This window comes from Carcharhinus amblyrhynchos, chromosome 15 (genome assembly GCF_965287045.1).
Source record: "Carcharhinus amblyrhynchos chromosome 15, sCarAmb.v2.hapA, whole genome shotgun sequence".
Lineage (NCBI taxonomy): Eukaryota > Metazoa > Chordata > Chondrichthyes > Carcharhiniformes > Carcharhinidae > Carcharhinus > Carcharhinus amblyrhynchos.
The window spans coordinates 56,390,159-56,402,225 of NC_137338.1; the positions used below are offsets into that span (position 1 = coordinate 56,390,159).

Genomic DNA, 12,067 nt, shown 5'->3' on the forward strand with positions numbered 1-12,067 from the left:
TCGGCAAGAAGGGTTGGGGTGGGACAGATTAAATATGTTAGGTGGCTAGCCCACTGCCTTCCAACCCAGATCTGACTTGGCCCCATAATATTGACAGATGGGGGAAAAAAGTGTTCACTAGTCCACTTGCCCTTAGATCAGCAGTTCACTCTCCCATAAAATCCAGCTCACGGAGCCTAATTTCTGCAGATATTATTAACATAGACACATAATACACATGCGCTTTCTAGCCCAACTATCACAGTTTGTTCTTAGGGATGGCAGGCATGGTAGCACAGTGGTTAGCACTGCTGCCTCATAGCGCCAGTGACCCGTGTTCAATTCCCAGCTTGACTCACTGTCTGTGCAGCCTGCTTGTTCTCCCCATGCCTGCATGGGTTTCCTCAGGGTGCTCTGGTTTCCTCCCACAGTACAAAAGACATGCTGGTTAGGTGAATTGGCCATGCTAAATTCTCCCTTGGTGTACCCAAACAGGCGCCGGAGTGTGGCAACTTTTCACAGTAACTTTATTGCAGTGTTAATGTAAGCCTATTTGTGACATGAATAAATAAACTTTAAAACTTTATAATAGGAGTCCAAGTGAATCCGCAGTTAATCCCCACCACTGGAACACAATTAATTACTCAACGATCAACAGTGATTCCCTCTCTCTGTTTCTACATGTTAAATTGAAAGATTCCAAATACTTACGTAGGTATGGCGATAGAAAAGGACACAATGGACGATTGGTTGGAGTTGGGGACGCCAGCTGTGAGCAGTGTGTATCTCTGGGCGCCATCTGATCTCCAACCCATCTCTGTAATTTTTGTGCAAGGGGTTGTGGATTAACTTCCGATAGTAACTCCTGCATATTATGAGCTACTATCCACGTAAGCACAGAGCCAAGGCTAACAATGACTAACAGAAGTTTCAGTCTTTGAGGAAAACTGTTTCCCCATTTGCAAGCCATAGTATAAATGTCTCAGTTCAGTCAAGGTAACAGGTTATTGATCAGTGAGGCAATGAATTTTGACAGTGGAAGACCATGGATTTTCTAAAATAAACCTCTCCACTTGGGATTTCTTGTCCACAGCATACTTTGCACTGCTACGCATTCAACCTGTAAGATAAAAAGAAACAACAGTAATCATCTGGACCAGCTCATGTCTGTCAAACAAAACTTTGGATTGGGTTGAGATGGTAGCACAATGGTTAGCATTGCTGCCTCACAGCACAAGGGACACGGGTTCGATTTCCAGCCTGGGTCACTGTCTATGCAGAGTCAGTGCATTCTCCCCGTGTCTGCATGGGTTTCCTCCGATTGCTCTGGTTTCCTCCCAGAGTCTGAAAGACGTGTTGGTTGGGTGCATTGGCCATGCTAAATTCTCCCTCAGGCTGGCGACTAGGGAATTTTCACAATAACTTCTCTATATCACAAGACCGTGATAGAAGTGGCAAGGAGGCATCATTATTAGACAGTGCCTGCAAATTATAATTTGCAAGCATTATTTATCTAGCACAATGTAGCTCCAGCAACGTAGCGTAATAAGTCACTCTTATGCCCCTTCTGATGACGAAATTAAAAGTATCATTGACGTATCTTCATACTATATTGTTGAACTACAAAAATATACAACTTTGATGCGAAATATAGTATTTGGTTCTACAACAAGGAATTGACAGCTCACTGAGAACCAACAGATTGCACAAATTAGTAACAGATAAAAGCCAATCACGCAATACAGGAGCAGAGCTTTGATTTAAAGGAGAAAATAGAAAAAAAATATAGAGAGCACAAGTTCCTTTTGTCAGATTCTGACAAAAGGCCATCAACTCAAGTACTTTTAATACTTTCTGTTTTTATTATCAAGGGAGCAGTTGAGAGATAATTGAGAGGAAACTGAATACTGAATAAGGATGAGAGAGATGGAAACAGGGTTATGCTGATCAACTAAGCCGAGGTAGAATGGAAGGAAATTCAAGTGGAATATTAATGCACCATGGGCTAGATTGCATCAGGACTATACAGGTACTAGTCACTTAATCCAGCATCTCAAAATCTGGAATGTTGCAAAAACTAGCTTCACTCTACGTTGGTGTCTGGGGTAGTAATTTGAAATTGGCACGCAGAATACTTTGAGCAATCATTTTATTTGTGGCACCAATGATTCTCACCTCAATTGCTCAAACTAGTGTCTCTCTGCAATTCTCATCTTTATTAGGACTGGTTTCATGTCAAAAAGGCCAGCAGGAGGTCCCATGGCTGGTGGAAGCATCAAGAGGAAACATTGTGGCTAAGTATGAAGCAGAAAGTGGAGTTACTGGTGCATCCAGAGAAGGGCAGCTCTGTGAAAAGTTTAAATGAAGAATGTGGTGTTGGATATTTGCACCTCACCTCCAAGTCACAGAATCCTACGGTGCAGAAGGAGTACATTTGGCCCATCGAGTCTGTACTGAGCACAATCCCATCCGGGTCCTATCCCCATAACCCCATGCATTTACCCTAGCTATTCCCCCGACACCAAGGAGCAATTTAACATGGCCAATGCACCTAACCTGCACATCTTTTGACTGTAGGAGGAAACCGGAGCACCCGGAGGAAACCCAGCACAGGCACAGGGAGAATGTGCAAACTCCACACAGACAGTGACCCAAGCCAGGAATCAAACCCAGGTCCCTGGCGCTGTAAGACCGCAGTGCTAATCACTGTGCCACCCTGCAGGTTCAGGCCATCCCACATCCAGTCCATGGACCAAGGTGTTCTGTGGATGTTCAAGAACATGTGCAAAGTGCTCACTACATGCAACAGACTTGGGAATTAAGGAATTCCAAAGTGAATGCAATGTAAAAGATAACAAAGAACAAAAACAGCACGGGAAACAGGCCCTTCGGCCCAACGAGCCCGCGCTGCCATCTCAACATCACCAGTCCCCCTCTCCACCCATAACCCCTGTCTAATGTTTTATGGCCATCCACATTGAGGGAAACTGATTTAGGGACAATTTATTCCTGCCAATCAGCCTAACAGCACATCTTTGGGGTGTGGGAGGAAACCGGAGAAAACCCACGCAAGCACGGGGAGAATGCGCAAACTCCCACAGACACTGGCCCAAATCCATGTGTCTGCACAGCAATCAGTGATAGTCACTGAGCTGTCGTCTTGCCCAGTATCTGGTCCAGTTTAGGCACACACTAACAACATGAAGCACTAGGCCAATCTCGAACAACCAAGAGCAGCCCAAGTACGACCCATCGCGTGTATGCCCCTCATTGGGCACGAGGCGGACCGACTTAAAACCTGTGAATAAAGGCATGGATCAACATACCCAAGGTATGCTGACAAATGAATTTACGATCATTTATGCTGTCCCTAAATGCTGAAAGTGAAATTGAACCTGATTTTAGTGGTTACCATGCATTAGAGGAGAAGGTTTTTCATGTGCTGAAGCCAAGTTGTTGGGCAAAGCTGCTGTTGTCTGAATATTGACATCACCTCTGACTACAGTGAAGTGTACAACATTGGTCATGGATAAAAAAGAAAATGATAACAATGATGCTGATGATGGGGTATTGGATAAACAGGAAAAAGTGTCTATTTACAAATGTAAGAGCATTATGGAGGAACTGATTTGTGGGATGGAGCACAGATGCTTCATTAGAGCAGCAAGGTATGTGGGGAAACAAAATATAAGGAGGTGACCCTGAAAGAGTATTTGAAATAACTCAACTTGTAGGACATATTTATAAGAAATACAACAGGGTCTCGACCTTTATCTTCCCCAGCCTTTGTCTATACACCAGCTACCCAGACAGTCCTTCTCGTGCTGACACTTTGGTTTAGATTTAATTTTAGAAAAGTAAAATAACGGAACAATAGAAGAAAATAAAACCCCCTTTATTCTGTAGTTCCCATTTAATGCATTATAGAAGTGTCATGTACAAGCTTCGCCTAGGACTCAAAAATCTGAAAATTTCCCAAATTCATCATGTGTCAGTCCCAAGCTTCCCAGATAACCAACACTGAATAGGTAAGCTATTTATACAGAGATAGTCTTGGAACTCAGCACTTAGTGTTTGACTGCTTAGTTGGATATTACTGCTCATTCTGTAGGACTTCTTAACACTTAATTCTTTGAACCATACCTGTCAAACAGGAATTTTACCAAATAATATTTTATTGCCAAAAAATGAGCAAATACTGTAACGATGTTAAAAACAGTACCACCAACTTGCACTTAGCGAACAGACGATGCAAACAAGAATGAATAAAAACTTAAAAAGGAAAGTATTTGCTTTGAAAGAATTAGCTAACAGGAAACAAGATGATACATTTCATTCATTATAATGTCTAACTAATCTTCAACACTGTCAGAATTGTAAACTTTATTGTTGATTTAAGTGCTGACATGAAGCCAGGCTGTAGGGAAGAGAATCGGCAGTGCACTTCATGCTTTGGGATGGTTTACATTGCCACGCCAAAATCTTACACAAGGTAAACATCCTAATGTTTCAAATTGTTCCAGCACCACTTTGGCTTGGAAAACTTGAATATGTTTTAAAAATTAGCAGCACTCTAATCAGAATGCATATCCGAATAGCTGGAATACATGCAGTCGGCAAACTGGTCAGCTTACTTGACAGAGTTGGGAGATGGAAAATAACCCTTTTGTATTTGTTTTACAGGAAACATTTAGTGCAGGGATAGGTAAGAGAGTGTTGTGCCTTGCATAGGCCATGAATGCTATTTTCCTCAATGTATATTTATGTATATTCATTTGTAATTTTATTTCCTTATTTCTGAATCAACTCAAATTTCACATCATGAGTTCCTCCTTCAGTTGGAGGTTTCTTCAGCTCCAGTCACACGACAGGAGTTCAGTTCTTTCAATTTTTTCCAGTTCTGCCACTACGGCAGCACTGCCTGCAAGAGGCATCTTTATTTAACTACTTGGATTATATGACAACAACAAGCACGAAATGGCGGAGTCTCTTGTTACAGGGAAATTTGTCCATGAGGAAATGGTCCACTTATCTGAGGTCACGTACCAACCGACTCAAAAACAGATTCTTTTCTGCTGCTGGCAGACTTTTGAATGGACTTACGTTATATTATGTCGACCTTTCACTACAACCGAGCTATAATCATAACACTACATTCTGCACCCACTCCTTTTCTTCTCCCTTATATACTCTATGAATGTTATGTTTTATCTAAAACGCGCAAGAAACAACACTTTTCACTGTATCCCAATACATGTGGCAGTAATAAATCGAATCAAAGTTACCTAAACAATATACTTGGAATTAATACCAAGGTCTGGATAACTAGCCCATTCAATGGATAGGTATGCACATGTAGCAACAGCGAAGGATTTCTTGCATTTATATAGCACTGTTCATGATTTTAAGGTAGCCCATTCACTTTATAGCCTCAAATTACTTCTGAAAGTAGATGTTCTAACATTGTTTCCTCAGCAGATGGGGTAGTCATGGATTAGCATGGACCATACCTTCTTCAGAATAGCAATCTGCATCATATTGCCACTCCAGACCCATTTACCTGTGCTACATTTCTCAGTGCCTGTCTCACCCAACCTTCCTGACTCAGGCCGGACGTGCCAGGCAGCACAACACATCCCCAGGCTCAGCAGAAGAGCCCAAAAGAATCAGAGCTAAGGGGACATTCCCCCCACCTCCTTTTTTTTTGCACTAGTTGCTATAAAAACAAGGAAAAGTACAGGACAGGAACAAGCTCTTCAGCCCTCCAAGCCTGTGCAGAGGATGATATCCTAACTAAACTAAAAAAAACCCTTGCGCCCTCACTCGGACCGTATCCCTCTATTCCCTTCCTATTCATGTACACAGCCAGGTGCCTTTTAAGTGTTGCTAATGTGCCTGCCTCCACCACTTCCTCTGGCAGCACATTCCAATCACCCACCATACTCTGTGTGAAAAACTTCGGACGTAGAGATGCTGGCATTGGACTGGGGTAAACACAGTAAGAAGTCTCACAACACCAGGTCAGAGTCCTGTTGCAGTTTAACCTGGTGTTGAGAGACTTCTTACTGTGGAAAACTTCTCCCGTACATCGCCCTTAAATTTTCCTCCCATCACCTTGAACCTGTGCCCCGTTTATAAATGACAATTCCACCTTGGGATAAAGCCTCCAACTACATACCCAGTCTATGCCCCTCATAATTCTGTAAAGAATCTTGCATGGATGACAGAGTTGCACGCAGGAATCAGTCTGGGTATTCAAAATAGTTACACTATGTCGAAGTGGCTTGACTTCTTCACAGTAGTTATTAGCATTTTCTGGCAGGACCAAAGTTAATGATTTAAATGGTTTTGTCAGATGGTTCCCAGTGCAGCACAATTGTCCAAGGGTGACGAGCACTTCTGAACAATTGTGGTGCAAATGCTGTCCTGGAAACTACAGAGAGAGATTCCCCAACACATTTTGGGGTCACCTCATCCCCTCCCCTCAAACATTCGATGCTGAGAAACTAGGAAGTAATGAGTGCGTGTGACCAAAGCAGAGCTTCATGTGGCGTATGGGAATCTATCTGATAAATGGCTTTAGCTACGGTGATGTGCACTAAAGATTGGTTTTGGATCAGATGTCATTAAAAAGCTGGTAGCCAATGCCCAAAACTGTGATCCAGTCACATCTTAATGGGAGTTACAGTCCCAAGATATTTTGTTTGATGTGATTTGTGTATAACTAAAATGTGATTGCACAGGCAGTTCACAATGCCCAAGTTTGCAGGCAAATCCATTGGGGCAAATTTTCAACCTGCTGCCCTGATATCTGTCCATTACAGAAACAAGCCGATTTTCATTTTTGCCACTTCTGATTCTCCAAGTAGCATCAGTGTATACAATTTGTTCTGTTCTTGCCTCCAAGTTTTACCACAGTGTTTGCTGAACCTTCACAGGTGACTGGTTAGGCCTCAGCTGGAGTCTTGTGTACAGTTCTGGTTTTCACACTTTTGGAAGGATGTCAAGCTCCTGGAGGGGGGTACAGAGGAGATTTACCAAGGTGGTAGCAGGGATGGTGAGCAATTCAAGAAGCTGGGATTGTTCTCAGAGCAGAGAGGTTAAGGGGAGTTGGAACAAAAGTACTGAAAATTCATGGTTTTGATAGTTGTGTTATTTCCTCCAACTCTGGTCAGTAACCAAACATCACTGACTTATAGGAAATGGTGAAAGAATGAGAGCGGAAGCGAGGAGGCATTTCTTCCCACAGATGGTTTGGAATCTGATTCCAATGGAATTTTTCAAAAGGCATTTGGAAGAAGTTTGGAATGCAAGGTTGGAAGGAAAAGCTGTGACACAGTACTCAATTAGATAGTCCTTTCAAAGATCCAGTACAGGCATGACACACAGAATGTCCTGTAGGATTCTAAGTTTCAAAGATTTAACATTTAATCTTCATACAAACTTATAAATGAAGAGGAATAGGCCATTTGGCCCCTCAAGTCTGGCTGAACTGATTGAGGCCTCAATTCCACATTCCATCCACCCCCAATAATCTTCAACATCCTTGTTAGTCAGGAACTGTCTACCTCTGCCTTTAAAATATTCAAAATATGTCCCCTTGAAAATTGTTTCAGACATTATTCCACTGGCTCAGAAGAGGATCTAAACCCTACATATCAAGCCTTGTGTATTGAGTGCCCCCTATGAAACCTTAAATTTTTCCAGGCAGCAATTTGCAAGTTTACATTTAGATACAATGGTATTCTTTTCTTTTTAGTCTCTCAGTAAAAAGCTTTTCTGGCCTTTTCCAATTCTGACTCAACTGAACCACATTTCCTTGAGCACGTCACTCAAGGTGGACAACTGCAAAAGCTTTCAAAAGTTTAGCTTATTGTTGAATATCAGCATAATTTAAAAAAAATTTAATCAAAGGTATCGCTGGCAAAGCCTACATTTACTGCCCATCCCTAACTGTCCTCAGGAAGGTGGCGATGAGCTACCTTTCAGTAAGTGAGCAGCTTGCTAGGCCAGTTCAGAGGGCACTTAAGGGAGAAGGACATTGCTATGGATATGGAGTTGTATGTATTAAGGCAGCACAGTGGCTAGCACTGCTGCCTCACAGAGCCAGGGACTTGGGTTTGATTCCTGACTTGGGTCACTATCTGTGCGGAGTTTGCACATTCTCCCTGTATCTGCATGGGTTTCCTCCAGGTGCTCCGGTTTCCTTCCACAGTCCAAAGATGTGCGGGTTAGGTGGAGTGGCCATGCTAAATTGCCTCTTAGTGTCAGGGGACTAGCTAAGGTAAATGCATAGGGATAGGTCCTGGGTAGGACTGTGGTCAGTGCAGACACGATGGGATGAATGGCCTTCTTTTGTACGTGTGGGATTCTATATAAGCCAAGCCAGGTGAGGGTAGATTAAAGCGGAAAATGTTGGAAAATCTCAGCAAGTATGACAGCATTTGTGGAGAGAAACAGAGCTAACATTTTGAGTCTGGGTGACATTTAGAGCTGAAGACAATGGAAAACAGGATAAGATTCATATATTGTGGGGAGGAGGGGGGAACTGTGGAACTGGATAGACAGCCAGCAGCGGTAAAGATGGGAGAGATTGATAGAGATGTTGTAGATTAAAAGGACAAAAGGAATATAAATGGTGATGATCATGGCTAAGGAGGGTGCTGATAGCTGTACATTATGTGATCAGAATGTGCAAATGGCAGAAGAAAGGTGAGCAGTGTATCAAAGGACAACCTGAATCAGATGGCCCTAGCAGGCTGGGGGAGGGGAGCCACTGCTAAGAGGAAAAAGATGGAAAGCAAGATTTTAAAAATCAAAAAATGAAATAAGAAATGAAAAAAAATTGAATAAATTGATGGAAATGGGGTGAAGGTGGGGAAGGGTTCATTGTCTGAAGTCATTCAACTCAATGTTAAGTCCAGAAGGCTATAAAGTGCCTAGGTGCTGTTCCTCCAGCTTGCGTTGGGCTTCACTGAAATATTGCAACAAGCCAAGGAAGGTCATGTGGATATAAGGGCAGGATGATGTGTTAAAATGGCAAGCAAGGTCAAGATCATCACTGCAAACGGACTGAAGATGTGCTGCAAAGTGGCCATGCAGTCTGCATCTGGTCTCTCTGATGTAGAGTAGACCACATTGGGAACAGCGAAAGCAATAGACTTCAACTCTGAATAACTCTTCATCAGGGTTAGCACATTTTCTTCCCTGGAGAAGATTACTGAACCAGACAATGTGGCAGTTACAATTACTGATCCTGGCTTTATATTCCAAATTTATTTAATGAGCAGAATTTAAATTTCCCAGCTGCCATAGCAGGATTTGAATTTCTCAGGGTCATTGGTTCAGGCCTCCCATAACAACCATTAACAGAACAGAACACAATGTTCCAGTGTCAGGTGATGTGTGGCATTGGCATGTCTTCCCCACGTCTGTGTAGGTTTCCTCTGGGTGCTCTGGTTTCCTCCCACACTCAAAGGCGTGTGGGTTAGGTTGATTGACCATGCTAAATTGTCCCTTAGTGTCAAGGGGATTAGTAAGGTAAATACATGGAATAAAAGGAATAGGACCTGGGTCGGATGGTTGTCGGTGCAGGCTCAAATGAACCACATAGGCTCCTTCTATACTGTAGGGATTCTATGATCCAAGCGTGAATAAGCCAACCATACTGCTACTGTACTCCCAGCATAGAATGAACAGCTATTGAATCAATAGCTTTGATAGTGAAAGACATGTAGACTAACCCGGTGAGGCATTCTCAGCCACTATAGAAGCTGCACCCAGTTGCCTGAAAAAAAATCAAGTTTTGTACAAACATTTCTGCTAAGTCTTATAAAAACATAAGAACTAGGAGCAGGAGTAGGCCATCTGGCCCCTTGAGCCTGCTCCACCACTCAATAAGATCATGGCTGATCTTTTCATGGACTCAGCTCCACTTATTGGTCCACTCACCATAATTCTTAGTTCCTTTATAGTTCAAAAATCTATTTTTGCCATATAAACATTCAACAAGGTAGCCTCAACTGTTTCACTTGTATATCTGATGTGCTATGTGTAATATTACAAGATGTAAATTTTAAACTTAAACCCTTTGGGTGAAGAAGTTCCTCTTCAACTCAGTCCTAAATTTGCTCCCTCTTATTTTGAGACCATGCCCCCTAGTTCTAGTTTCACCAGCCAGTGGAAACAACATCTCTGCCTCTATTTTATCTATTCCTTTCATAATTTTATGTTTCTATACGATCCCCCTGCATTCTTCTAAATTTCAATGAGTACGGTCCTAGTCTATTCAGCCTGTCCCCATAAGCCAACCCTCTCAACTCCAGAATCAACCTAGTGAATCTCCTCTGCACCCCTTCAGTGCCAGTATATCTTCTCTCAAGTAAGGAGACCAAAACTGTACACAGTACTCCAGGTGTGGCCTCACCAGCATCTTGTACAGCTGCAACATAACCTTGCTGTTTTTAAACTCCATCCCTCTAGCAATGAAGGACAAAATTTCATTTGCCTTCTTAATTACCTGGTACACCAGCAAGCCAACTTTTTATGATTCATGCACAAGGACACTCAGGTCTCTCTGCACAGCAGCATACTGCAATTTTTTACCAATTAAATAGTAGTCCATTTCGCAGTTATTCCTACCAAAATGGATGACATGTTATTTACTAACATTATCCTCTATCTGCCAGACCCCTGCCCACTCACAAACTATCTACATCCCTTTGTAGACGTTCAGTGTCCTCTGCACACGTTGCTCTATCATTCATCTTAGTTTCATCTGTGAATTTTGATATACTGCACTTGGTCCCCAACTCCAAATCATCAATGTAAATTGTAAACAATTGCAATCCCAACACCGATCCCTGAGGCACACCACTAGTCACTGATCGCCAACCAGAAAAACACCCATTTATCCCCATTCTTTGCTTTCTGTTAGTTAACCAATCCTCTATCCATGCTAATACATTACCTGTAACGCCGTGCATCTTTATCTTATGCAGCAGCCTTTTGTACAGTACCCTGTCGAATACCTTATGGAAATCTATTTTCATCACATCCACTAGTTCCCCACTGTCCACTGCGCATGTAATGACCTCAAAGAATTCCACTCAATTAGTCAAACATGTCCTGCCTTTCGTGAACCCATGCTGCATCTTTCCAATGGGACAATTTCTATCCAAATATCTTGTTATTTCTTCCTTGATAATAGTTTCAAGCATTTTCCCTATTACAGATGTTAAGCTAACCGGCTTATAGCTACCCGCCTTTTGTCTACCTCCTTTCTTAAACAACAGTCACATTTGCTGTTTTCCAATCTGCGGGAACCACCCCAGAGTCCAGCAAATTTTAGTAAATTACCACAAGTGCATTTGCTATTTCCCCCGCCACCTCTTTTAGTACCCTGGGATGCATTCCTTCAGGGCCAGGGGACTTGTCTACCTTTAGCCCCATTAGCTTACCTAACACTACTTCTTTAGTGATAATGATCATTTCTAGGTCCTCACCTGCCATAGCCTTGTCATCCATTTTTGGCATATTATTTGTGTCTCCCACTGTGAAGACTGAAAAAATACCTGTTCAATGCGTCAGCCATTTCTTCATTTCCCAATACTAAATCCCCCTTCTCATCCTCTAAAGGACCAATGTTTACCTTAGCCACTCCTTTTCAACAGAAATTTGTAGAAACTATTGCTATCTGTTTTTATATTCCAAACTAGTTTAGTCTCAATCTATCTTATTTTTCTTTAGAGCTTTTTTGTAGCTGTTGACCTTTAAAGATTTCCCAATTCTCTAGTTTCCCACTAATCCTTGCCACTTCATATGCACTTCCTTTCAATTTGATACCCTCCTTTATTTCCTTGGATATCCATGACTGATTATCCCTTTTCCTACAGTCTTTCCTTTTCGCTGGTATATATTTTTGCTAAGCGCTGAAACATCACTTGGAAAGTCCTCCGCTGCTCCTCAATTGTCCACCATAAAGTTTTTGCTCCCAGTCTAGCTTAGCCAAGCCTTTTCCAAGAGTGGAAGAGTCAATTAGCAGGGGACACGGGTTTAAGGTGCGAGGGGCAAGGTTTGAAGGAGATGT

At 42.3% G+C, this 12,067-nt stretch overlaps 1 protein-coding gene across 1 annotated transcript in view; it reads right to left on the reverse strand.

The window, feature by feature from the left end:
• The window catches only part of b4galt4 (UDP-Gal:betaGlcNAc beta 1,4- galactosyltransferase, polypeptide 4), a 46,732-nt gene that overhangs the window by 31,175 nt on the left and 3,490 nt on the right, over positions 1 to 12,067 (reverse strand). Inside the window, exon 2 of the mRNA XM_080203980.1 lies at positions 691 to 1,099. Coding sequence (XP_080060106.1) covers positions 691 to 949 — 259 coding nt within the window. The 5' untranslated portion in view covers positions 950 to 1,099. The remainder of the gene's footprint in view (positions 1 to 690; positions 1,100 to 12,067) is intronic.